Source organism: Oryzias latipes, chromosome 6 (assembly GCF_002234675.1).
Source record: "Oryzias latipes chromosome 6, ASM223467v1".
Classification (NCBI taxonomy): Eukaryota; Metazoa; Chordata; class Actinopteri; order Beloniformes; family Adrianichthyidae; genus Oryzias; species Oryzias latipes.
The window spans coordinates 4,757,471-4,785,339 of NC_019864.2; the positions used below are offsets into that span (position 1 = coordinate 4,757,471).

Here is a 27,869-nt window from a genome sequence, read left to right on the forward strand (position 1 = left end):
CTCAGAAATGTGTGAATGGATCAAAATTTCTTTTCATGAGGAATAACCATTATAATACACTTAAATGCTCAAAAAGTTGATTTTGCATGGGATAGGCCCTTTAACACAAAGCCAAATGTTCACAAAAATAAAAGAAAACACTCAGAATAGTGGGCAGCTGTAAGAATTCACTCCTTTCAACGTCTGTACATGCAGACCCGAGCACATGCTCACACATACATGAGGTGGGAGTTCTTTCACTGCTGTCCTCTCATCCGTTTTTTCCCAGCATTCCTTAATGCAGTCCTGATAAACCGGGAGGACGTGCAGCAGGACAGAGAGGCAAACAGAAATGCAAGTTATTCTGTGTTTTTCTACAGGGTTACTGTGAAATAAGGGTGGACGATGCTGGGAATTTGGGAAGACATCTGATACCAAGTCAATACAGGCTAGCATCACTGATGTCAACACAGATACCTTGAAGTTAATGCTTGGTTTGTTAATTATGTGTATAATAAAACACCTGACAAAGACTTTCTGCAAATAAAAATGTTTAATAACTAACTACAGCAATCTGAGCTGAAGATGCATGAGGTATAAAACAATGGAAGGGTATTTTTATAATTATATAATTTAATAAAAAAACAGTAAGTAGCTCAACATAAAAAAAGGCAACAATGCAACTACAATTTAAACACAACACCCACAACTATTATTTTGTTAAAATAAAGGCAGTAATAAATTAACAAATTCACTAGTGCAAAATAGGTGAACAAACACAACACTGTAAGGAGAATAAAAATAGAAATGGAACGTCAACAGAGCAGGAGTTTCTCATAAATTAATTCAGAACTTTAAAAGCATGCAATGAAAGCTCACAGTGGAGAATCAAGTATTTGATCCCTTTCTGATTTTGTAGGTTTACCCTCCTAAAAAGAAACTGTCTATCATGCTATTGGTAGATTCATCTCAACAGTGAGATCTAGAAAATCACAAAGAAAATCAAGAAATCAACTTTAAAGAGTTTATACACAGTTATTTGCATTTCATTGAGGGAAAGACGTATTTGAACACTTTTGTACTTTGTGGTAAAGCCCTTATCATCAGCGCAGAGGTCAGAGGTCAGGGGGTCTTGTAGTTGAGCAGGTTTCTCCACATATCAGGATTAACTCTGCTCCACTCTTCTAATGACTTCTCAATCCTTCAGGTATGGGGGCTGTTGCTTAGCAACTCTGAGCTTCAGCTCTCTCCATAGGTTTCCCATAGGATTGAGGTCCAGAGACCGGCTGGGCCGCTCCATGACTTTGATATGATTCTTCTCCAGCAGTTCCTTGGTTGCCTTGTTTTCATAAGAGACCAGGCGCGGTGTGGATCAGAAGGAGACCAGCCCTCCCAGAGAGAAGACTCCAATTAAAACTGATTGTATCATCAGTATCTGCTGCCCAGTAGAACCAGTAGAACAGCATCACTGTTTTTAACTGTTTTTATGAGGCAGATCAAACCTACAAACACACACAAAAATGGTTTACATGTGCTCCACTTTCATATTCTGTACTTCAAAAACTACAGTGAACACTGGAATATCTTTAAGTTGTGTTTTACTGAAGACATTGATGTATAAAAGTCTCAAACGTCCCAGAAAGGACTGCTGGTGTCATGTGCTGCTCGTGACTCTTCCTGTCAGGAATGTGTCAAACAGAAAGCAGAAGGACAGCATTCTCCTCATGTCTGCAGCGTGACGGAGCTCCTCCTGACGCCTCAAGGTGGAGGAAGGTGGGTGACGATGGTGGGTGGAGGACTAAGGAGGGAAGGTGAAGTATGGAAGTGGAGGATGGAGGGTGGGGGATGAAGGGTGGAGGGTGGATGGCGGAGGATGAAGGGTGGGGATGAAGGGAGGAGGGTGGAGGATGAAGGGTGGAGAGTGGAGGATGAAAGGAGGATGGTGGAGGTCCTCTGGGTGCTGCTGCAGACATGGAGCCTTTCGTCCTAGGATGGAGGATAAAGGATGGAGGATGAAAGATGGAGGGTGGAGGATGGAGGGTGGAGGATGGAGGATGAAGGGTGGGGGATAAAGGATGGAGGATGAAGGATGGAGGATGAAGGATGGAGGGTGGAGGATGGAGGGTGGAGGATGGAGGATGAAGGGTGGGGGATGAAGGATGGAGGGTGGATGATGGAGGGTGGAGGATGGAGGATGAAGGGTGGGGGATGAAGGATGGAGGGTGGAGGATGGAGGGTGGAGGATGGAGGATGAAGGGTGGGGGATGAAGGGTGAAGGGTGGGGGATAAAGGATGGAGGATGAAGGATGGAGGATGAAGGATGGAGGGTGGAGGATGGAGGGTGGAGGATGGAGGATGAAGGGTGGATGATGGAGGGTGGAGGATGAAGGGTGGGGGATGAAGGATGGAGGATGAAGGATGGAGGATGAAGGATGGAGGGTGGAGGATGAAGGGTGGGGGATGAAGGGTGGGGGATGAAGGATGGAGGATGAAGGATGGAGGATGAAGGATGGAGGGTGGAGGATGAAGGGTGGGGGATGAAGGATGGAGGGTGGATGATGGAGGGTGGAGGATGAAGGGTGGAGGATGAAGGGTGGGGGATGAAGGGTGGGGGATGAAGGATGGAGGGTGGATGATGGAGGGTGGAGGATGAAGGGTGGGGGATGAAGGATGGAGGATGAAGGATGGAGGATGAAGGATGGAGGGTGGAGGATGAAGGGTGGGGGATGAAGGATGGAGGATGAAGGATGGAGGATGAAGGATGGAGGGTGGAGGATGAAGGGTGGGGGATGAAGGGTGGGGGATAAAGGATGGAGGATGAAGGATGGAGGGTGGAGGATGGAGGGTGGAGGATGGAGGATGAAGGGTGGGGGATGAAGGGAGGAGGATGAGGGATGGAGGGTGGAGGTCCTCTGGGTGCTGCTGCAGACATGGAGCCTTTCGTCCTAGGATGGAGGATAAAGGATGGAGGATGAAAGATGGAGGGTGGAGGATGGAGGGTGGAGGATGAAGGGTGGGGGATGAAGGGAGGAGGATGAAGGATGGAGGATGAAAGATGGAGGGTGGAGGATGGAGGGTGGAGGATGGAAGATGAAGGGTGGGGGATGAAGGGAGGAGGATGAGGGATGGAGGGTGGAGGTCCTCTGGGTGCTGCTGCAGACATGGAGCCTTTCGTCCATACACTGTGAGAATAGGGGTCGAGCAGGACGCTCTTTCTGCGGTCGGTTATTGGGTTCTGGGTTTCATCCATGTCGGTGCCTGAGCCTCAGGTGTGCTGCAGGTGTGAACTCTGTCTGCAATCCTCCGGCGGGAGGGGGTCGGGTTCGTCCGGAGACAGCAGCGACATGGTCCCGCCCCCTCCGCTGAGTCCTCCGGGCTGGTCGGGGGTAGGGTTGGGGGAGGGGGTACCGGATTTACCGGACTCCACCTGTCACGATCTCTGCGCTGTTCATCTGCGCGTGCACGCATGCGCGTCTGGTTGGGGGGACGGGCGCGCGCAGACACGAACGACATGGAGCTGACCGAACCGGTTCTGGAGCAGGAAACCGACAAGCCTGCTGCGCGCTCTCGCCGCCTCCTCCATGGTTAGACTGGGGCGTTCAGAGGAGGAAGCAGCCGTGTCCGTCCCGGAGGACGCTTTTCCCCGCAGCCGACCGGACCGCCGCGGAGCAGCATGTCCAGAGCGTCGCAGAGCCGCACGCCCACCCGGGCGGCGGAGAGCGTGGTGGAGGTCAAGAGCAAAGTGAGTGCGCGGCGGGAACGGCACCGAGGGTGGGGCGCATCCGCGGCGGAACGCGCGGTGCGCCTCCACCGCTCCGGTTCACGGTCACGCGCCGCAGATCCACAGAGATCTGGCGCGTGGATCGGTTCTGCTCTCGGTTCTGTTCAGCATCATCCGGGTAGAGCAGGGCCGGATCCGCTCATTCCAGAGCCCCATGGAGGCAGACATGGGGCCTCTGTGGATGAGCAGAGACCCCCCCCCCCCACACACACACACACACAGAGTTCTTTTAGCAGAAGCAACAACAAAACCAAACATGTGGAACTAAAAAAGAAGCCGGATCAGACAGAGAGAGTCTGAGGATGTTTGTCTGTGAAACCTTCAGGGAAATGAGGGATTCAGTTTCTAAAAGCTTCACCTCTGGTTGGTAACTTTCCTCTGGCTCTGTGATGCTTAAGGATCAAATATTTGTCAGGGTTTCCATAACGGTTTGGTAAATGGAAATAATTTGGACTTTGGAAACGGTTCTGCTAATTGTCACTTTGGAAAGGATGTTATTATTATTGTTATTGATTATTATTAAAATGTCACCTTAAAACATTGGAGATTAGAGCTGAAAACAGCAAAAACTCCAGTAAAAACTTTGTTTATCCATCAGTCAAAAACAGAAAATTCCTAATCTTTTGGGGGGATTTTCCCTCATCGTTTATTTTTTTGTCCCTCATCCGTTTATTTTCATTGCTCAGCAGATTTTTCTTCACAGATCTTTCTTTCCTCCTTTTCATGGCTAAATCTCAGTTTCTAAACACTTTGTACTTTTAAAAAATGAAGAGACCTTTTGTCAGATTGTAAAAGCTTTGGAGGTAAATCGTGTTGAAGAGCTTTACTTGTCAACATTTAGCAAGTGATGGAGGTCTGCGTCTGTGTGTGTGTGTGTGGGGGGGGGGGGGGGGGTCTGTAAATGAATGAGGAACATTTCAGAGTCAGGCTGTTTCCAGCTGTTACTGCTGGGTGTGAGCTGGTATGTTCAGGAGCCAGTTTAATGGCAAAAATAATCCATATTCATAAAATATGAATGTTGAAACCTTTGGGCTGAACCCCCCACCCCCTCCCACCGGCAGGGTGCTGGTGTGTTTTGGGTCCAGACGTCCAGTCAGGGAGAAGTTGTTCCTTTTGGTGGATGCTGTCTCTGGTATGACATTGTGCTGATATTATGGTCTGTCTCTGTCCTGAAGGGGTCAGCAGACAGCCTCAGATCCTCTGAGGAAAGCTTGGAACAGGATGTCCCGCCACGTGTCCTCTATTTAAAGTGTCGTTTTCGGAATGAAAAGACACTGACTGAGATAAAGGGGACTCAGGATCTGGTCTTCCGAGTTCACACAGTCCCCTAGCGGACTCCGCAGACCTTCTCCGTCCTGCTCATGACACGCACATCTGGAGGCGTCTGTGGGCATGAGGATTTGGTCGGTCCATGTTTTGAGAGCCAGATGTTGTCCTAAAAGCTGCAGAGCCGTAGAAGTCAGAGAAAAGCGTTCACAGCTGGAATTTACAGCGCTGTGCTCACCTGTCAGTGCCAAAGAACTGTGCTTATGTGGCCCAAATGTGTTCTGCTTTTCTTTTCATGTTGGCTGTTTGTTTCTCATGCGCAGGTGAGGGACAGTTGCACTAACTTCATCCCTGTGTACATAAAGACGTGCACGCTGGTGCACATCTGCTGGCTGCTAACAGATGAGCAACAGCAGGCTCATTCCAGCAGGAGATGCAAACTTGGAGTCGACTGAGGAGCTGTCAGCGTTTTTGTTCTTCATGAAGGCTGTGCTGATTCAGGACAGCTTTTTGCCCAAGTCCAGGCCCGTCATCTACGGTGCCAACGTCACGCTCAGCTGGGATGAGTAAGATGGCTCCAGCGTGTACACAGAAACAGCTGCCCATGCTTCAGTGTTTCCTTACACATTATTTTTGTAAAGTCTTTACATGACAAATGCAGTTTGTTCCAGCTTGTCGTGTTTTTCATGCAAAGCACAATTTTCCATAGACTTCTCTGGGAAATCAAGGAAATGAGGAAAAACGGAAGACAGAGAACTAGAGGGGAAGTGCCAGTAAAAACATTCAGGAAAATGTCTTTTTTGCAGTGAGCATACAGTCAGCTGTGGGATCTAAGTACAGGCGTATGCAGCAGCGTTCCCTCTGCAGGTCATTGGTTCTGTTGGGTTTGTTATGCACAGTACTACAGTCTTATCTGAATGATAAGACTTCACTGATTCTGTTTTTAAATCCATGCAAAGCCTAACCTGAAAAACATCTGTAAGTCTAAAACTGTCAGGAAATCTCAGGAAGAGGCACAGCTAACAGCCATTGATAACCATTAACCATTGAAATCCATGATATTGAATCACAATTAATCATATTAGCATATAATAAACTAGCTAACAAGTTCAAGATCTGAAATAACCTCTAAATTCATCCAAATCGTATCCAAAATTAAACAACCATTGTTTCTTGATTTTATCATCCCTTCCAGGCTTCCATACATGTCTGTCTCATTGCTGTCTGCTGATTTCAGCAGCTGGAAATGGAACAAACATTCAGATTTCTATTAAAAAAACTGCACCCCAGCACCCAGTTCCCCCCCACCCCCATCTGCTGCCCTCTGATTGGTTGACAGGCCTGTCATTCTTCAAAATGAAGCCTTAGATTTGGAGGGAAAACCGACAGTAGTTTGACAGAAATCAAAGATTCAATAAATAGGAAAGACTTGTTTCCTGAAAAATTATTCAGATTCTATTTTGAGGACTTTTCAAATGTTGTAAATAACAAATATTTCTTTATGCCTGCTATAAAAAAGGGTAAAATTCACACTTTGTAACAAATAAGTTCAAAGACGACACAGCTGTCCTGGATATTATTATAATCAAAGCTTAAAAAGACTGATCAGGTTTACTTTTCTATAATCCACTTTAGCACAGCTGCATATTATAAGTTTCTTACCAATTCAAATATTATTCCTGTATTTTCGTAGAATGAAAGTTATTTATTTTTACCATCAATGCTTTGTAATTTGGGGGCTTTTAGGGCAGAAAAAAAAGCAGTTTCTTCTGTGTTCCTGGAACATTTAGGAAGACAGAGCAGATCATGTGTCTTCTAATGCTTTGCAGTAATTCTGCATGTCTGATCCTACGTCCTGGTCAGTCCTATTCATAAAACATCTTAGAGTTGTGAAGAAATGCTCAGTTGAAGCCTCAGTGGGAAAAGAAGCCATAATAGAGCATAGATGGGGATGGTTTGCATTTATTTCTTAGGCTGGTTAGTCAGAGAAATCAGACCGACGCGTGAACGCAGCATCAGTCAGGTTCTATAACTGCACCAAAGCAGTGGATCTACTGTTGGTTGAAGCAGTGACTTCATCTGAACTAATCACTGTCAGTGTTTGACCTTTACCTGATGCTCCTCTTCCTCGGCAGTTTGACGCAGAATATCGCCGGTTTGGTTTGAAGAGGAGTGGACCGGGAAACTTCCAGGAGTTCTACCGCTTCCTCCAGAACATCCACCACATCCGTGGGATGGATGTGCTGCTGGGCTACGCAGACATCCACGGGGACCTCCTGCCCATCAACAACGACGAGAACTTCTACAAAGCTGTGTCCTCTGCCAATCCACTGCTGCGGATTGTCATATCCAAGAAAGGTAAGAACTCTGGGAAGGTGGGAACCCCCATACCCAGAATGCAGCAGCAGAGGAAGAACGAGTCCACACAAACAGGTCAAATCTGCAGGTTCCTGGTGTCACTAACATCAGAGGTTGAAACTTCTAGTGCCACAGAATGACAAAAACTGCTCCCGTAGAAATGTAAGGATTGAAAGCCAGTTTCACCAAAAGAAAACCAGAATCGGTTTTGGTTCTTCTGGTCCATTTCAGAAGCTGCAGAGCTGCTCCCGTCTTTGCAAACAGATTTTTTTTTACCACAGCTGTATTTAGGGATCTACCTGCTGGAGAAGCTCTCATCTTAAGTTAATCACACATGTGTGTCACATAGCAGCCAGGACTGACGCTCAATAAGTTCTTTATTGTGTAAATAAATGGTTAAAACTATATATATATCACTGTATTTTACATACCTGTAGCGCTTTACTATCTTTTTAGAAGGCCCAGAGCGCTGTACAGTCACAGTCCCATTCATACATTGATGACGGCTCCACTGCTAAACTCTGGCACCATCCAATAACCACCAGGAGCAATGGGGGGCTCAGTGCCTTGCCCAAGGACACTTCAACACATGGGTGGGCAGGAAGGGAACCAAACCTGTGATCTTCCTAAAAGGAGTCGATGAAGTTAAAGTGAATTTCTTTTTTTTTTTTAAGTTGGAAGTGAACTTATATCTTGTTTTTAGAATGTCTAGTAAATCCACCCCACAGTTTTAATGGAGCCCATGTCCTGGATTAAGTGCATCACAATAGTAAACTCTGGACGTCTTATAATTAAGTTCTACCCCACAGACATTTAAAAAGGGATCCCGTGTTTTCTGCAGCAGGATCTATTGGGATGGCTGGAAATGTTGTCTTGAATGTTGTTTTTGCTGAGCAGAAGTCCCGGTCTGTCTCCTCCCAGAGCTACACCTACTGTAGCTCTGTTTTCATCAACAAGGCAATTTTAGCTTCATAAACTGTGGACAGTTGCATCTATATCTGTTTCTGTGTTTAGGTCTCAAAGGTTTAGTAAAAAGGTTTTTACCAAATTTTAAACTAGCCAGGAGGAGAAGAAAAGACCCCCGTCACATCACTGAGCTGGGATGTAAAGCGCTAATAAAGTCAGGACTTCTAAAGGGGTAAAGCTAAGGAGCAGATTCACACAGCACTGATTTCTGCTTTCAGCTGCTGAGTCTGTGAGGTTTAAATCCAGCTTCTGCAGGTCTTTGAGAAGGTTTAGGAGAAACCAGTCTGCTGTGGATGACATCATTACACAGCTATTCACATTCAGCCAGAAGGTCTCATAGCTGTCAAGGTAGATGTTTTTAGACTGTTCTAAATAAAGTCTGCGCATTCCAAGAATGTGGTTTATCCACATGGTATGAAGTATGGAATGAAGGTGAGGATGGTGGCCTGCATGCAAACACAGTGAGTTCAATGGTCTCTATAGAAGTGGACAGAGCCGGTGTGACGTCACCTGATGCTTTACCTCCAGCTCTGTCACCATGTTGAAGCCAAATGACAGTAATGGGTCTGAGTCAATGTTTCTATAGCAACTACTGGTGCCAATCACAAGTATGTTTGTTAAAAGCCCCCACCTCATCTGTTTGATCAAGCAGATGAGGTGTGGGCCAGTGTACATCTGTTTGGATGGTGGGAGGAAGCTGGAGTCCCCCCACATGCTAACTCCACACAGAAGGGCCCCCCATTGGTGTTCTGGTTCAGTTGGGACTTGAACCAGGGGCCTCCTTGCTGTGAGGCAAGCGGGCTAACCACTGCACCACCATGCAGCCCTTAAAAACATATAATGGGGAAAAAATATAGGATTATGTAGCAAGAATGTCTATTGTGACCAATAGAATGACAGAGTAACAGCTGTTTCTGCATCTCTCTATAGAGGTCTATAGGATTCTGGCTTATTGCAGCCAGCGGGTACTTCCTGTTTGGAACACGCGGGGGGAGGAGTACCTCAGTCCAGCTCTCTATATACAGTCACCTTGGGGTAAACAAAGGTCAGGTTTTTGCTTCACTGTCGACCTCTTCATTACCTCTGGGGCTCCCAGCCTAAGCGCTGCAGGCCACGCCCCTCGTGGTTACAGCTCTCTGTTGTTCTGGACTCGTGGCTCGGTTGTTTGCGTTGACGAGGAGAAGCCTTGCTTGTTTCAGGGATGCTGCATATAAACAGAACAGGAAGTAGCCACCGTTTATATTAGTTATATAATTCACTCATGGATCGGATAAGCACTTTGTTTTCCCCCTGAGAGGAAAACCTTTGCTGATGAGAGTCACGTTTGCTGTCGGCTTCCAGCTGTTTATTGAGGAGCTGCTGTTCAGTGAAGGACCAGAGACACTCAGGAACATGACACCCATCCACACCAGGAGCACAGACACATTTGTAGACTTCTGCACACAGACATTTGTCTGTGTGTTGGGTTTTTTCCGGGGGGGGGGGCATGGATTTAGAGGTAAACGCTGGATAAAACAGACTTTAAACGTAGTGACCTGAGAGCAGTCTGTGCAAGGAGGACGGAGCTGCCACTCGGCCAGGACAGACAGATTAAAGCTCAATCTGAGCAGGAGGCGGTTGTTGGGATGACAGGCCTCTAAATCCCTTTCTAATCAGGTTTTCTCTGCTCAGGGAAAAGAAAATGTTTGTCCTGATTTACATTTAAAGTTATTTCTGAACAAAACCTGGGGGCTATTCCAGCAAGCAGGTTATGCTAGTTACCAGGGTAAGTTTGAGGCTAAGGAAGTTGATAACCTCAGCTTTCGGTCCCAAAAATGGAGGTATGTTTCAGGGTAGGTCAAGTTGCCATAGCAACTCATGCTCTGAACATAACCTGGTTTGGAGCAGGTTTAGTTGAAGGTTAGTTTGTTTTCAGAGAGGTGAAGCAGCATGGCGTGTCCATTTGAAGATGATTTAGTGGATGAAGAAGCTCAGATAATACTTTTTCCACCATGAGAGGGTGATGAGACCACATATGGATGTTGGAAAAATAAACTTTTTTACTTTGATCTAACTTAATTATTTGCTTCAGTTAAGATAAATCATTTGTTTATTTAGTCAGTTTAAAAATAACACGTAGTTTTCAGACAGTTATTTTCCTTTCATTCAAATTAATTCAATTAAGTAGGTGTAACTTTGGTGCTGCTGTTAGATCGGCACCGCAAGGGATTATGGGATATCATTCCCTTTGCCTGTCTGGACAGATTTGGGTTTAAGTGTGGGTTTTTGACCAAATGTGTTTAGTTGTTTAGCTGTTTTACTGTGTTTTGTGTAGTTATTTTTCCTGTTATGTTTAATTTTTTTGCACCATGAGTGAGAGGATGATGAGATTATTTAGCACCACTAGTGCTATGTCATGTCACAAGAGCTGAAGTTAAAGTCATGACAATTAAATGCATGGTATTATAAATCCACACTTTATTCTTTATTTTAATATTATGAAAATGACAATATCTGCACATTATTTATTGATTGAATTGTTTATTGATTAAATTATTATTTTTCTCTGCATCAAATGGTGCAGATGGTCAAAATGTTTAAATAAGGAATTACAGATTTTTTTGTTTCAGGCACTTTAAGCTTCTTTTCTTCTTTTCTATGACCCAACTCCCAATGTTAAAGTGCCTAGGATAGCACAAGGGTTACAGAACTTGTTTATATAATGGAGCAGAAAATAAGTATTTAGTCAATAACTAAGTTCAACAGGGTTTTGTTGGACTAGAACAGGGTTTCTGTGGCTAAATAAAAGGAATATTTGTGATTGCTAAAAGATACTATTTCAGGTATGCTTACACAATTTTTATAGATACCAACCTACTATATTGTCACAGCGCAAGTGTGTGTGTTTGTTTGTTTGTGTGTGTGTGTGGGGGGGGCATTTTCTTTTTCCCAGGGGGGGTGCTGGCAAAAAATAATTGAGAAGCACTGGATTACAGGAAGTAATCAGATGATGTCAGGAGCTGGTGGTGGAGGACCCAAAAATGCATGAGACCATGCATGGTGACAGGAAATAAAACATTATAAAACATTTAACAAGCAAACTGTTTCCCATGACAAAACCATGGGAAGAAACAAAAAGGTGACAAAGTAGAAGAGAGCAGATGACCTGACAAGGATGAACAGAAAACTAGACACTTAAATACACTGAGGGCAATTAACTAAATGAAGACAGCTCAACCTGAAACTGTTGTGACTGACAAAAAGAAAACCAAAAACAACCAAACAAACCGCAGAATCCTTACAGATCACTGAAATATACAAATGTGGCTCGTTGACACATTTTCAAAATCTGATTGTTCTAAATCCTGTTTTTGTCCATCTGCTGAACGAGAACGTGGAGAGATAAGACTGAAACGTTTGAAGTTTTTGTTCTCATCTGGTTTGATTTTGTCTTGGCTGCAGTTTCTCACTTTGACCTGCAAATTCAACAACACAGAACATGACCTTTGCTGTAAATCAGGGGTCGGGAACCTTTTTGGCCAAGAGAGCCATAAATGCCACATATTTTGAAATGTAATTTCGAAAGAGCCATACAATAATGTAGTGTCCTTTTCCCACACTGAGGCACGGAGACTTAACCTCTTTTAAGGTTCTTTATTCTGGTTACTATAGACCGCCACAAACGCCGTTCAATTCATTCAGCAACTCCTGAGTCTCTCCCGCCGAGACGAGAGCGTTTCTCCCAACTTTATATTCCCCTGCTCCCGCTCCAGCCCTCCCATTTCCCTTATTCGGCTCATAGCTGAACCCCATTGGTCCAAACTACCTAACAACAGGCTGAGCGACAGAACTGAGAGCCAATCAGATCTCTGCTTGATGCGTTCAATGAACTCCAGAACTTTTAACGCGGCCCAACAGCCATCCAACTCAGTCCGCGACAATTTGTTTAAAACTAAATATACAAATGAATGTGTGCATTTGATTTAATTTCAACATTTTTAAAGTACAATAAGTCTGTGGATTCTTTTTAATAACATTGTTATTCTGTTGCTAATAAATGGTGAGTATTTCTCATGGTAGTTTTGCTGATGGTCTAGTCTGGTTGATACGTGGTGAGTTTCTGCTTCATGCAGGCGTTGAGACTTTAAACGTCATCGTAGGTCTGAATGTTCTGTAGATGTGAGACAGACTGATCACATGCAGACAGGGAGCCAAACACACACTCACACGCCGCAGTGAGTGACGGGAAGCGGGTTTTACATTTTTATAATCACTGCGCGATTCACCTGCTGCCTGTCCCCACAACACCTCAGCCCCACCCTCTGCTTTCTCCCTCACACATCCCGTCCCCGCATCTGCGCGCTCTTTCTCAGAGACGGGAGCGCGCAGTTTTAGGCACGTCAATTCACAGGTTTCCAGCTGGTACAAACTCTGTGAAATAATAGATAATAGTAACTGATAGCGCTGGCGCAGATTTCTCTCTCTAAGCACTGCTACTACTGCGCGCCTCTGGCATCGCATCGCGCCCGAGAAGGACTGGTCTAATGAAAAAAAAAAAGTATAATTAAAGATTTGTCTGCGAGCCACATGTGACCATCAAAAGAGCCATATATGGCTCGCGAGCCATAGGTTCCCGACCCCTGCTGTAAATCCTCAGTTTCCTGTCTTCCAGTGACAAATGTGTATTTTTTCTTTTCTTTTAGCACATTTTTGGATGTAAAAGAACAAAAGCATACTTTTGATTCACATACACGGGAAAATTAGGTTGCTGTGGGGAAATCCTGGTGTGTCTTTTAGATTTTGGACAGACTTTACTGCGTTAATGTAAGAGTTTGGTGGAGAAATATTATAGAAATAATAATATAGAAGTATTTGTTTTATAGGGGGTAATAAATACACACCATGAATCAAAAAAGTATACGTCAGTCACTGATTCCACAAATTGTTTGACTTAAAAAACTGAGTTTAGTCTGTAATCTTCATCATAGAAACACTTAAGATGTTAGAGACAATATGTAAAAAAAAATTTTTTTTAAATCCACGAAATCTCATTGCTTGATTTGCTTTTTACCGAACTCGTTTATATAATGGAGCAGAAAATAAGTATTTAGTCAATAACTAAGTTCAACTCTATACTTTATGATGAAACCCTGGTACAATGACAGATGAAGCTTTCCTGCAGGTCTTCACCAGGTTTGCACACACTGCAGCTGCTATGTTAATCCATTCTTCCATGCTGATCTATAAAGCTGGGATGTTTTAGGGCTGTTGCTGGAGAACACGGACTTTCAATTCCCTCCATTGTATGGCGGTCTAGAGACTGCCTAGAACTCTCCAGAACCTTGAAATGCTTTCTCCTTTGTTTACCTGCTGATGTGTTTGGGTTCATCGTCATGCTGTAAAATCCAGACATGTTTCATCTGTCATCAGACTTGATCCATTCATACTTTCCTTAATATGGATCACAGTCATCCTGGGCCCTTTGTAGCCCCAAACCATGATATTTCCACCTCCATGCTTCACAGTGGGTTTGGCGAGTGGCGTTGATACAAAAGAGTTTCATTTTGGTCTCGTCCGATCACATGACCTTTATAAGGTATTGAAGTACTTTCTATGAATGTACTATTGTACGGTGGTCTCAGCTCTCTCCAGGTCATGGAGCAGTTACCCTGTGAAGTTCTGGACTGTTTTTTCATGGTTCTCCCGATCATTTGTTCTCCACCAGGTAAGATCTTTCATGGAGCTTCAGGTGGAGGGGGATTTTCAGTGATCTTGTATTTCATCCGTTTCCTAAAAGTTGCTCCAACAGTTGATCTTTTCTCTCCAAACTGCTTGTTTATGATAGATTAGTTTATCACAGTCTTGTTCAGGTCTATAATTGACCTTTGACAGCTCTTTGGTCTTGGTCACTGTGGAGAGGTTCCAGTCTGACTGTTTAAGGGTGTGGACAGGTGTCTTTATACAGATAACCAGTTCAAACAGGTGACATTAGTACAGGTAACCAGTGGAAGACAGAAGACAAGAAGAAGTAACAGATGTGTGAGGAACAGAATTCTTGTTTTATGGTTGGAGATCAATATTTATTTTCTAATCCTTTATACAAATAATACAAAAGATTAACCTTTTTATCAGCTCTGTGTGTCACAGTTGAAGTGTTTCTATGATGAACACTACAGACCAATCGCAGCTTCTTAAATAAAAAGACCTGCAGAATTTATGACAAATACTTTTTTGTCGCACAGATGAAGCTACTTTTCAACCTGGTTACCATCAGCTGCAGAGCAGGCGGCCACTGTTTCTCTGTTTTTCAACCAGCTGTCAGTGTAATCAGATTACCTCAGAGATCTGGAGGCAGAAGCGGAAAGTCAGGGCAGGGCGAGAACAAAGGAAATGAGATAAAACAGTAACAAATGTCTGAAACAGGCAGATCGTCAGCGGGAGGATCGTGTGTGGTCACGGCTCTAACATGACATCATAGTTCTCAACCCCCCCCCACTCTCATGGAGCCCTGTTCAGATTGATGATATTCAGAGTGAGGCCTAGAAAGCCAGAGAACATCTTTATCTAAACATTTGATTCTTCTGGAGCTTAAAGCTAAAGATCACTTCCATCAGGGACGAAGAGCTTTCACAGAGGAATATGTTGAAGGAGTTATCGTCACATGGAAAACTAAATACAGTCCTCTCTGCTTGTGTTGATCAGGCTGTGGTTGCTCTGGTGATTTGGTTTCAACATGTTGCTGCAGCAGACATGAGCATTATGTTGTCTACTGGGAGTGAAAAGGATCTAATCTCGTAACTTTAAAGACATGGCTAACCCGTCAGTGGGACTAAAGCGACGACCTGGAAGTCATGTTTGACAGGATCAACATCATGTTGCTTTTTGTTTGGATTTGCAAACTGGCCAAGCAGTCCTCAGTGATTTCATTGGCTCAGCACAGGCGGTCCTGAAGACATGCTTCAGGAACCTCTCCTTTAGAGTCTGGAGTGCCTCCAAACATAAGTTCATCAGGACTGAATCCAAGTGATTCCTGAACAGATTCACGTGAAGCAACTGGCAAATAATTCAAATGGAATTCCCTGATCCCAAGAATTCCCTGTTAGCAAACAGAATTCGGTGGCATAGATGTTAATGTTTGGTGCCACCTCTCCAGTGGCCAATAGGAGTGTTTTAACAGGAGGTGAGAGGACTGTTCTTTGATACGACACTGAGCCAACGTCATTGGTCTGGATGGACGTCATGAGCGTCATCCTTATCATCTTCTTCATGTAGGACTATCTAGATGTGTGTCAACACTGCTCCAAGACCGTGTCCGGTCAAATAGATTTAGATCAGAATGTTTACTCTTTTTGCATTTGTGTGTGTGTGCAGCTGAGTGTGTGTCTAAATCAGAGTCAGGTAGAAAGACAGGAAGCCAGCGTTATGCTGATAGATTAGAATCTGAAAGGAATCTAATCTCCGTGTTGATTAGTATCTCAGGACTGAAGCAGACAAAATATGAGGCCATTGTGTCTCTTTCTATCTGCTCAGCACATCATGCAACCCAACGCCGGCATGTTGGTACATCCCACCTCTTTCAGAGGAATCACACACTGACGGGTTTCTGGGATCCCATTGGGTCGCATTCATGGCATGGGAGTCATGTTTTTAGGAATCAGGATCCTGGGACAAACAGGAATCAGTCCACAGGGTTAGGCCTGGCCAGGATACATCTCGTACAAGGAATGGCGTTTTTCAGATTAGATTGTGTTATTATCTTACATTTAGGGTTTCTCCGACTTTTCTAAGTGGCGGCTCACATAAGAGGGGTTAACGCAGATGCAGCTGCCTGATCTGGCTTCAAATCGGTGCAAAGAAAAAAGAGTTGGCTCAGCGCTGTCAGAGAGCAGAAAATAACTGTCAGACGTTCTGCACTGCTCTCTGAAAGCTGTCAGTGACAGAGGTAACGGCATTTGTCAGACCGACAACAAAACACGTTTAACTCTGGAGGGAAGAGCCAACCAAAGCCAAAACAGCAGCCTTTCTGCAGATGCAAGCCAACATTGGAGTGATTTGGGGTTCTGTTTAGATTTCAGAAAACCTGCTGGGACTGTGAAGGAGTGGGAGTTATCTGGATGACACCATGGGATTTTTTCCTTTAGTTTCTGTGAGTAAGACAGAGGATTTTCCTCTCAACAGGAGCAGTTTGGGAAACAACTGAGGCTCCTCCAGCCCCCAAATACCTGAAACTGCATGAAGAGCTGCCGAATATATGAAAATATCCATGTGCCACATGATGGGAGGAGGGAAGGAAATATTTATACCCAGAATGAAAGATGCTGGCAGAGGCGGAGAGTCCCTGAAATAGACAAAGTAGTTTTTCTGTCTCGACTCTCCCGCCAAAAGGAAGATTTGTTTGTTTCTGTTTTTTTTGTCTTGAGGCACAGCTTTGACATCTGCTGAAAACTCACTTCTCCATTGTGGGATTCTTTACTCAGAAAATATGTCAAACCTGTAAAGTAGTGGCAGAGTCTTCAAGAGACAAAGGCTGATGGTTCTGCCCCACAGGGCTGCACTAAAGATTGATGCTCCACTGATAAAACAGGCAGTGAATAAAGATTCACACATCCCGCTGCAGCTGTGCATTCTGGGAGTTATTATTCTTTGACTTGGACCTGCACGGTCACAGGTTCCACTTTCAGCACAAGAAACCTCATTAAGAGCCAAACTTTTCCCTTTCAGAAAGACTTCTGAATATCTCAGTAAATGATGGTGAGCTGATGATGCGACAGGTGAAGGTGTGCAGAACCATTAACAGTGGAGTGTCCCAAACTTGACTCAGCCCACAGGTCAAGACATTTTAGTCAGGAGTGTCTTTTTTAGGACATCATTGGATGCAAAAGTTGTTAGAAAATCTGGCATTTAGCCTGTTTTTTTGGTTTCAGAGTCTACTTAGTGAAATGGAAAGTTGGGAACAGCTGGGGCAGGTTGAATTATTCTAACACTGAAATGATATTTTCTCAGAGGGTCAGGCATAAAAGACAAAAGCCTTCAGACATTTCAAGTATTTTATAGACCCTCAAACCCAGTCATGCAGCTTCTCAGTAAGCAACACTGGAAGATCCTTAATTTACTTTTTAGAAGACCAGAAAATCTGCACAGCTTTTGGAAAAAAAACAACTACTGTTTGCTTGAAACTGTTCTCCAAATGTTTTCTCGTTCTTGTCAGATTGAGCTCAGGAATTTGTCAGGTTTGTGTTGGGCTTTAGTTCAGTTTAGTCAGGTTTGTGTTGTGCTTTAGTTTAGTCAGGTTTGTGTTGTGCTTTAGTTCAGTTTAGTCAGGTTTGTGTTGTTCTTTAGTTTAGTGAGGTTTGTGTTGTGCTTTAGTTCAGTTTAGTCAGGCTGTTGTCTTGTTTGTTCCAGATTTAAGTCCCGTTTCTTGCCCTAAAGCTTAAATAGGTTTGTTTTTCACTTTTTGTCTGGTGCTGCTCTTGTTTTTATCAGGTGTTTTCAGGATTTTGTCGTTTTTCTCAGGGTTGTTTTTGTCTGCAGTGGAGACGCAGCATCAAGCTGTTTTCAGACATGCTTCCCTTCCTGTGTGGGCTTAGCTGTGTCTGTCCCTCCAGGCGATAGTCTGCCCCCTCAGCTAGGGCTCTGTCTAGGTTCTGTCTGTGTTGTAAGGAAACTACCTGAACACACGTTTGATGTGTGTGCACGGGTGCATGTTGTCCTTCCTTTACTCACACACACACACACTGAGTCAGGGTGAGGCAGACAAAAGGAATGAATCCTGTGTGAGGGATGCAGCAGGTCAGGTTAGTCTCCAGCAGAGGCTTCCTGCATGTTTCTGTTCTTTTCAGGTTAATTATGTGTCTTCTCAGGCTTGTCACCGGAAGCACATTAGTTCAACTTCTCAAGCTCGGAACATTTGAAGAAGCTGAGCTCTTCCTGTCTGCAAGTGGCATGCGAGTAGACCGGCAGGTTTACTTCATGCAAAGACAGATCATGAATTCATCAGAAGGTGATGGTTTGGAACAGCTGGACTCATGTGGGGGTGAATGTACCCCCCATGGACAAGCTCTGGTGGGACCTACAGATGAGTGCAGCGTTCAGTCTGAGGGGGAGACAACAGAGAGTCATCTTCTGATGAGCAGCAACAACAACGGGATTACAGGCTGAGATTAAATCTGTCTGCATGATGAATGTGGGTCTCTTGTGGGAGCCGCTGGTGCGCTCACCGAGTGGAGTAATCCTGCAGGGGCCTCTGGTTTTAATCCCTAATGAGGGAGAGTCTGTGTCGCCTGCAGATCATCTGTGCAGGCTGAGTGGACATATCTGAGTGCTGCATCATGACGCTGCCATGAGGCCCTTGAGCCTGGGATTGCTGTCTGAGCACAGCGGCCAGCTTCTTCCAGCTGACTGTGTTTGTGTGTGTTTGTGCTGCTCTCAGGTTTGAAATGGAGAAAACAAGCTTCTGATGATGACGAGCGTCTGGCTCTGACTCTACAGCAGTGGCTGTGATGTCTGCAGACCCACTTCAGCTCCTCCACCACTGGTGTCCTTCACCAACACTCCAACAGCTCTGCATCCATTGAGGCAGAAACACTGTGTTGTGACAGATCTGCATTGTGAACTGTGCATCCCATAATTCTGCAGCCTCCATGCAGGGCTCTCCTGTGCAGCTAGTTGACTTCCTCCACCTGTGTGAGCTCTCCTCTTGTTTTACCACCGTCTGCTCTATCAGGAGCAGAGCATCACTGCAGCCGTTCCATTAGCTTTAGCTCTACCCCAACAGAGAGTGCTGCCATCTAGAGCCCAGGGGTGTAATTACACAGGTTGCAGACAAGGCACTAGTTTCAATTCATTTGGGGTCCTATTGATTTACATACTTGTGCACATATCTATATACTTTTGCTTATAGGTGAGTGACAGCATGTGCCTTCCCAGGGTTCTGTCAGAGTTTAAGTCCCTGTTCTGTTAGGAAGGTCCACATCACAGAACACCACAAGACAGAACAGCCGGTGTTTGTGTTAAACCCCGCCATGTCGGCCTCAAACCCCAAACCCAACCCTCGCATAAACTGACAGGAAAGCAGCGAGGCCGCGTAACCCAACCCAACAGAGAAAACCGGAGGAATCTGGAATGGTCCGGTGGGCTCGGTTCAAAAAAGAGTCAGAAAGAAGAAAAACAGACTTTTTTTATGTTTCTCTGCTGTGAGACGGCCGTAGGACTGTCAGAACCAAGCTTCACACATACATCCTGACTGGATTTACTGGAGTATGAACTTTGACGGGGTTTCACATTTACTTTGTAAGCGATCCAGGGATGAAGCTGAACAGAACAATATTTTCAGACTGGATTCCTCTGCAGTTCTGTCGAGCTGTGAGATGAGCAGATACAGCAGTGATGGAGCTCTGCAGGCTTGGAGATGTTTCTCACACCACGTCCTGCACACTTTTCCCCTCACACTTTCTCCTCCCATACTTCTTTAAAACAACTGTGAAGTTTTAAAAGGATTTTCCTCCCATCAGGTTCCCATTCAGGGTCTCTTTTTGAACAGAACCTCCCCAAATGAAAGCAGGGAGATGGGATCAGCTGATCAGCGCTTAGATACACATTTACTGGAGCTCTCAGTGCCAAAGCTGGTCTGTGCCTGTCCTCTGGTCCCAAACTCCCACAGGATGGTTGGGGGGCCCCCGCGGCTCAATAGTCAAGTTGGGGATTGAACCAGCGTCCCTGCTGGACTGCTGCTCAATCGGATCTTTGTCTTTAATCAAGTGCAGAGCTGAGCGAGAAGAGCAGCTCTTTTCTTCAGCTCTGCTTCCTCTTAAGACCCCCCCCCCTCTCCCTCCGTTCTAAATGTGCAATTCATTCTATTCTTGTGTATTTAATCTTCCTTCCTCCCCCCACAGCTCTCGATTTTGGGAGGGGTTAGAGATAATAAACACTATTGTTCTGTTTTGTTTTTCCTCAGAGGATGACTCTTCGGTTTTTGCCACCAACTCTCTCCAGAGGCGCAAAAAGGGGCTGGCCCTAACAGGACTGAACCCAGGCGCCACACACCCCAGGGGCAAATCTGGCCCCCTTATTGGTCCGCCACAGAACTTCAGACAGATCTCCTCCATCATCGATGTGGACATCCTGCCGGAGGCGTACAGAAGGGTGCGGCTGCACAAGCACGGCACCAACAAGCCTCTGGGCTTCTACATCCGAGATGGTGTGAGCATGCGGGTAACCGCTCAGGGGGTGGAGAAGGTGAGGACAGCTCCTCTGTTCTGCTGCTGTTCCTGGGAAGCAAGCGGACGATGAACCACGTCTGTCTGTCCTCCTGCAGGCTCCAGGGGTGTTTATATCCCGCGTGGTGCGGGGGGGGCTCGCTGAAAGCACGGGGCTTCTGGCCGTGAACGATGAAATCCTCGAGGTCAACGGCATTGATGTGGCGGGAAAATCTCTGGATCAGGTAAACATCTCCTTCTCCACAGGAGCTGCAGGGGATATTCAGCCAATCAGAATGCAGCCAATCAGAATGCAGCCAATCAGAATGCAGAGCCACTGCAGATGAGCTTTAGTGCTCAGAAATGCAGAATCTTTGGGAATCTACATTTTCTACAAACTAAACTCAAAGTCCCACTGGAACTATAGTTTTATTCTATTATAGGAATGGTCCCAGGTTTTTTTATGCTCATACAGTTTGTGGCAAAAATCAAAAAGCCTGTGTTGTTTTTTAAGGCTCGTTTTCTACTCATTTGAAATAACCTCTAAATGTGGGCGGGTCCCTGCGGGGTCTAAGAGTCTACATAGAATTGAATTTCTGAAAACCTTCAAAAGCCTTAAAAAAGTCTTACATTTGTGCTTAAATATTGTGCTGTATGAAAACTTCTCCGTGCCACATTTCTCTTAAAAAATGTATTTTTCAACCACAATTATTTTGAATAATAATGTAAATAAAAACTGGCAGAACTTCATTAAACTGCCTATTTAAAAAAAAAGAAAAGTAAAGAAAAAGCGCACGACTGCGGCACAGACCACAGACAACAAGCTGAGGGGATTCATTTTGACCATGGGGGAGTGTAAAGCTCTAGTCGTCCACAAGTGGATGCATCAGAAGAGGAGCGGAGCGGGGAACCTTTGCCCCGCCCTTCACAGTTGCTGCGTCACAAACCTGATCCATCATGTTTGAATAAAGAAATACATTATTCCCCCCATATTCGTGGGGGTTAGGGACCAGAGACACCTGCAAATCCGCAGAATCCACAAAAACGGAGGCCCCCCTTGGCTGAAGAATGTCCGTCAGCGATCCTCACTCATCAAAAACCTCCAGAAACATTTCTGATGCTTTTCAAAACATTGTTCAAAGAACTCTGGAATATTGCTCAACATAACGAGTTTTTGTAGTCCGGTTAATAGATGGAGCAGAGTTTTTGTGATGAACCGGAGGAGTCTGTCAGGGTTCTGACTTTTTCCTTAACAAAGAGAAGAAGCACACAGGAGATGAGAACTTTTGCTAGACTTCTGCAGAAGGAGAATCGGTCTGTGACAGCACAAACTGTCACAGTGTATCCAGTCTCTTTTATTGAAAACTGAAGGTTGCAGACATGAACGAGGGTCATTTAATCAGGAACAACAGGAACCATATCCTTGTATAATCACAACTTTCCAGGTCATTGTTTTCTTACTGAAAGATAGAACTGAGACCATCATATCATGGTGATAATAGCGTGTAAGCAAATGACAATTACATAACCCTGACATCCCTCCCTTTTATCATTTCAAACAGGTCATAAGTAAACACAGATAAATGGAAGATACAAACGTGAAACATGGTTATGTAATAATAATAAGAAGGCATCCACACATAATTTCAACACTTGGTTTTGACATTTTCAGTTTCAGACGATGCCTCTGAAGTAGGAGTATATGGGGAGGGGTCCTCTTCAGCTTGTTGGACAAGCTGGTAATGGATGAAAGCCTGCGTGGTTTGTGATCATGGACAGGACACAAGGCAGAGTCCATGTTGTAAAAAGACTAAACAGGCACAAAACGATGAGTATATGGTCAATAATTTCAGCAGGAGGTCCACCATGGACCTGATGTTAGCCAGGACCAGATGTTACAGGTGGGACTGGCACCAGGGGTCGCAGACTTAACGTAGGCTTGCAGCTCCGTGAAGTCGTGCTGTGCGGCAGAAATGTCCTGTCCATCACTGGATGACAGTGCCGCAGGTGTCCCCAACCGTTTTGCACACGCCTCCCGATGATGCATGAATCTGCGAACATGTGAGACTTAAATGTGAATAAGCGGGGGCACACTGTGCTCTGAAATGCAGTTTTAATTTTAGATTAATTTATATAAATGTTCACCATCATGAGAATAATGACACAAGTACATGTTAAGAACATCAAAAACAGCTTTTTTGTTGGAGTGGGTCTTTAAGTCTATGAGCATTAGACATGACAGACAAACAAACAAGCAGTTTTTATTCAGCAAAGGCTCCCCAAAGCCCTCCAGAAAACTCACAATAACTACTCAAGCTTTGTCCTCCACATGTTCAAAGAAGGACCCAACTACCCAGTGTGTCCATGGAGAACAAAGTTGACTTATTCAAAAAGAAATAGACTCATAAAAGTACATGTACGCGTTTTGCATTAACCCTTGTGCTATCCTATGACCCCCCCACCCTTCCATTGACGTGTTCTCCCTACCATGACAAAGGTGGATAAAGGTGGAAAGATTTCATGTAATCCATGGACACCAGTGAAGATCACAAATCATTGAAGAAAAAAGGTTCAGAGCACTGTCTAGTGGGTCTAGATGACCCAACTCCCACTGTTAAAGTGTCTAGGATAGCACAAGGGTTACAAATGCAGACATAAACAAATACATTTAGAAATATATGAATGGATTCCCTGAATTCTTTTTATTTTTCTTCTTATATTAAAAACATTTGTTTTCACATTTGGACATTTCTTCCTCTCTCATGGAAGCCCTTTAGAGCACTTTTTCAAAATAAAGTCTGCAGTCAAGCGGCTGCATTTTCTCTGATACAGACCCTGTGGGTCACATTTACAGAGATTACAAAAGATTTTTTTCTTTCTTATTGTTAGTCATTTACTCATGAGAGAAAGTCGTGCAATAAATCAAATTTGTACAATACAAAATATAACGATATGATACATTTTTATATATAGAAAATTAAAAGGATGGAAAAAATATGACAAAGGATTCAAGATACAAAATAACAAAAGAGATGGTTTAAATGTCTTTTCAGCTCAAGGCCCGTCTTATACTTCAAAGCGGTTTGTAATGTGTCACCTGCTGATGACATCATCCGCCACTGGAATTTTAGGCTCTTGTAGTGAAACCGTCTTCAAATCGTGTCATTTAACCCAAATTTATTTAGAGTACACAATGATTCGTACTCAGTTGATCGTAAACATCTCAATTGGTTAAGTGCAGTACTGGCACATGGGAAGTAAGGGTTCAATTCCCAGGGGTCTCAGTGAGCTTTGTTCAGTGTGGGTCCTTGGCCAAGACCATTCATGTTACTGACCCCACATGCTAGTAAAAGCTGATTCACTGTGGTGATCCCTGGAGGGAAAGGCCGAATATTGCCTTTAAATATTTACAATAATTAAAATATAACAGGGTTCTATTTTACTACAAATAAGATATTTTACTTTTGACAGAAGCGCATTCAAGTTCCTTTCAAAATAAAAGCCACCATGCTGCAGCAGATTTACTTGACTTAAAAGTCCATAGAAAGCCAAGTGAGTCGTGGCATTTTTTGTCATGATGGATAGTTGGACTGTAAATCCTTCTCCATAACTTTGCTTGTATCTGACATAGTAAAAATTTAAACATAAATGAAAAAACTTAACGAACTAAAACAAATTAACGAAAGCTACAAGCCTATTCTATGCATTTGGAGGCATGAAGGAGCCACATGTGGCTTCAGAGCCTCAGGTTGCAGACCTGAACTAATGCTGTGGCGGATCGCTGTAACGTATAAATGGATTAAATCTGTCTTTATTAGTGCCATATTTCTCCATCCGTACTATAAAATGTTTGCAGAGTGAACAGTTTCCTGCTGTGTGTCTTGTCAGGTTACAGCTATGATGGTGGCCAACAGCCACAACCTCATTGTGACGGTAAAACCGGCCAATCAGAGGAACAACGTGAACCGCGCCAGCAAAAGCTCGATGGGCAATACTGGCTCTGTGGGCTCAGCTGGCTCCATTGGCTCTGCTTTGTCACATGACTCTCCAAGCCCCGCCTCTCAGAGCAACCCCATCACTGCCAGGTACGAGGAAGCTGCGCCTCTCAAAGCTTGAAGGTCTAAAGGGGATCTCCAGCTTTTGCTTTTGCTTTCAGACGGCATTTCCTCATTTCTCACACAGCTTTATAGAACAGACACGAGTAGGTAGATCAGTGTTTTTCAACCAGCGTGCCGCGGCACACTAGTGTGCCGTGGGAGATGGTCATTGTGCTGTGGGAAATTGCCCTCATTAACTGATCTAAAAACATTTTCCATCTCCAGGATATCAGCTCTGTGTTCATCCAAACAGGCCCTGATAAAACACTGAGTAGTTAGGAATATGAAAGATCATAAAATTATTTTTTCTTTGTGTTTATTTGATTCTATTAAAGACATTTTGATAAGAATGACGGTACCGCGATTTAGCCGCAGCTAAAGCTGTTTGCGGAAAAGTCTCGCCCCTTTAACTGTCTCCACCAATCATTCTTGGAGGCTTAATCACACGTCATCAGTCTGACCAATCAGAAGTGGTTAAAGTCTTCCCTTCCTTGTTCCAATTTAGCTCAAAAAGTCTCTCAGTTCTAACAAAAATACCAGCTAAAGCTCGTCTTTAGCGGTGTAGCTTTCCACAGAATCCGGTGTCAGACCGTGGAACAAGTGAACAACACAATGAAGCTCAGAGACGCGAGTCTGTCTGCCCTTTTGCGGCAGTTTTCACACTACACCTCCCATGATGCATTGGGTTAAAGTGACAGTGCCTCAGCTTACAATGAGTCGTCCTTGTTAAACGTCTTGAAACCACAACGAACACACAGTTTGTAAATTTTCTAACTTAACTTTTATGTCATCTTTTAGATTTTTTGGAATTTTTGTCAAGGTTAAAAGGTAAAAGGTAAAACGGTTGAAAAACACTGATGTAGAGGCTTCTGAGGCGGAAGCAATCCTCCAACTTTCAATCTGGTCGTCCGCCTGAAGCACAGCTTGCTGAAATGTGGCAGCTGGATGTTAAAATCTTTAAAACTTTGTTTCTGATCATCTTCAAGTGAAACCAGTAGTCTTTACACTAAAGTCACTTAGCTGTAATGAAAGTAATGCGGCAGAATGACTTCACGTCTCACTGATGTTCTTCAGGAGGAGCTCTGATACTTTGGGCTATAAGCTGTTGTTGTCCACAGCAGCAGCTGCTCTGCAGAATAAGAGCCAGCCGCACTGACCTTTTACCAAACGCCTTTTTCTATCAGTGTCTTTGGGATTCATGCTGCGTTCTTCTCCTCTGTGCTGACGCAGCAGCAGCCTGGCTGAGGGCGACAGTGATGAAGACGATGACGAGGGAGACATCATCCTGGAGAGCGACAGCCTGAACCCCTACATTAGAGACGGCGCTAGGAACGGCGCCGCTGCAGCCGCCGCAGGAAGGCCCTTCCCTCAGAGCGTCTCCATGCCCAACAGCATGGGAGCGTCGCTCAGCAACAGCACCTCCTACAGCCAGGACAGGAACTACAACCACGCAGGCAGCAGTGGAAGGGAGAGGATGAGAGAGGACGGAACCATGATAACACTGTGACAACGGTCACTATGACGACAGACTAAACAATGAAGGCTACTGTTACGGAAAACTAGAGTTTGAGCACAACATCTGCAGACGTCTGGGATCAACAGCGGTGTCAGAGCTGCTTCCTGCAGGTTTGTTGCCTAATGCATGCCGGTGTGTGCACGAGCGTGCACGTGTGCAGCTCTGACTCCTTCTGCGTGCCAGCTGACCTTCAGCCCCTAAAACTGACCTCAGACCAGCAGGAGGCTGCAGCAGAGGCTGCTCATCGCGAAGCTCCATGTGCAGAAATGACCCGAACGCCATCCTCAGGTTTGAAGGCTGCAGGGGGCGGGGCTGCACACGCTCTGACTCACACCGGGATATTTTGTCCAACATTTTTAATTTCTAGAGCATATATCCTAAATATTCTTCATTTTATAATAAGCATAAGAACATCTGTCAATGGAAGAAAGGAACATTCACCAGATTTCAGACATTTTAAGGACAGTTCAGCGGGAGGGAAATCTCACCTGTTGAGCCACTGCAGACAAAAGAGCAGGTGAGAGTGTTTGCAGGCGAGTCCAGCTGCCTGTGGCTGTGGAGTCTGCAGAGCTGAGGACGGGTCATGAAGCACCTGGTTCAGTTCACCTGTTTCACCTGTAACATGATGTAGCTCCGAATCATTGTTTTCAACCTCTGCTGAATAAACGGGACGATGAAGGACGACTTTAGGGGAGAGCCTGAAGGCCTGATTTTGTGTGCAGACGCTGTCCTTCTGTTGCTCGGAGTTCCTGCCGTCTACACTAAACTGGAACTTCACCCAAACACAACAAAGAGCTCAGTGACAGCATGATAGGCAGCATACATTCAATCTCAGCAAAGGAGAGGTGCCAACTATTACAGATTCAGACAGATTTGTGAACAATACTGGAGACAAATGTTTATTTTGTGTTTGGAGAAAATGTTTCTGATCTTTGAGTTCACCTCAGGACAAATGAGAGGGAAAACAAAAATGTGACGTTTCTATTTTTGTTCCGTAAGTATACATCATTTATCACTGACCTCTTAAGACCTGAGCTTATTTTTGAGTTTACCATTTATCCCTTGTGCTGCCTGTCAAAATGCCCCCCCCCTTACATTGACGTGTTCTCCCTACCATGACAAAGGTGGATAAAGGTGGAAAGATTTCATGTAATCCATGGACACCAGTGAAGATCACAAATCATTGAAGAAAAAAGGTTCAGAGCACTGTCTAGTGGGTCTAGATGACCCAACTCCCAATGGTAAAGTGCCTAGGATAGCACAACGGTTAAACAAAAGTCAACATAAATTAGGAGGTTACTGTAGTAAAATCCAGCCCCCCTGGCCCTCCATCCATCCATCAGACCTGCTGTGTCACAGGTTGGCTGGAGCCAACCTAGTCAGTGTTGGGTGACAGCCATCAGTCTGTTGCAGGAACACAGACTCACACTCTCACACACACCTAGAGCACCTGGACAAAACCCACACATGCACAAGGAGAACATGAGAACTCCACACAGAAAGAACACAGCCAGGATTTGAACATTCTCACAGTGAGGCAAGAGTGCTAACCACTGCTCCACCATGCACTGTCAACAAGCTATTCGACCTTAAACAGAAAGCCTGTTAAAGAGCACTTTAATTGTCTCAGAATTGAATTCATTGAACTTTGTGTAAAAAAAATCAAGAAAAAATGTCCATAAACTAAACTAAGCTGAACTTTTTCTTAGCCTCTGAGTCCATGTTAGTTTTCT

At 44.6% G+C, this 27,869-nt stretch overlaps 2 protein-coding genes across 3 annotated transcripts; one reads left to right on the top strand and one right to left on the bottom strand.

Moving 5' to 3' along the window:
* Positions 1-1,777: 1,777 nt before the first annotated feature.
* LOC111947498 (putative proline-rich protein 21) lies at positions 1,778-3,229 on the bottom strand. Its single transcript, XM_023955404.1, has one exon. It carries the CDS (start codon positions 3,227-3,229, stop codon positions 1,778-1,780), a length of 1,452 nt encoding a protein of 483 aa, XP_023811172.1.
* A 102-nt stretch (positions 3,230-3,331) lies between these two features.
* On the top strand, positions 3,332-26,826 carry LOC101168439 (partitioning defective 6 homolog alpha). Of its 2 annotated transcripts, none has more exons than XM_023955522.1 (6): positions 3,332-3,721; positions 7,162-7,384; positions 20,283-20,563; positions 20,643-20,768; positions 24,412-24,608; positions 25,854-26,826. In XM_023955522.1, the coding sequence occupies exons 1-6, from the start codon at positions 3,653-3,655 to the stop codon at positions 26,125-26,127; spliced, it is 1,170 nt and encodes a 389-aa protein (XP_023811290.1). In that variant the 5' UTR covers positions 3,332-3,652; the 3' UTR covers positions 26,128-26,826. The 2 variants fall into 2 exon arrangements, with proteins under 2 accessions (XP_023811290.1, XP_023811289.1); XM_023955521.1 differs by having other exon boundaries at positions 3,333-3,721; positions 25,851-26,826.
* Positions 26,827-27,869: the final 1,043 nt, after the last annotated feature.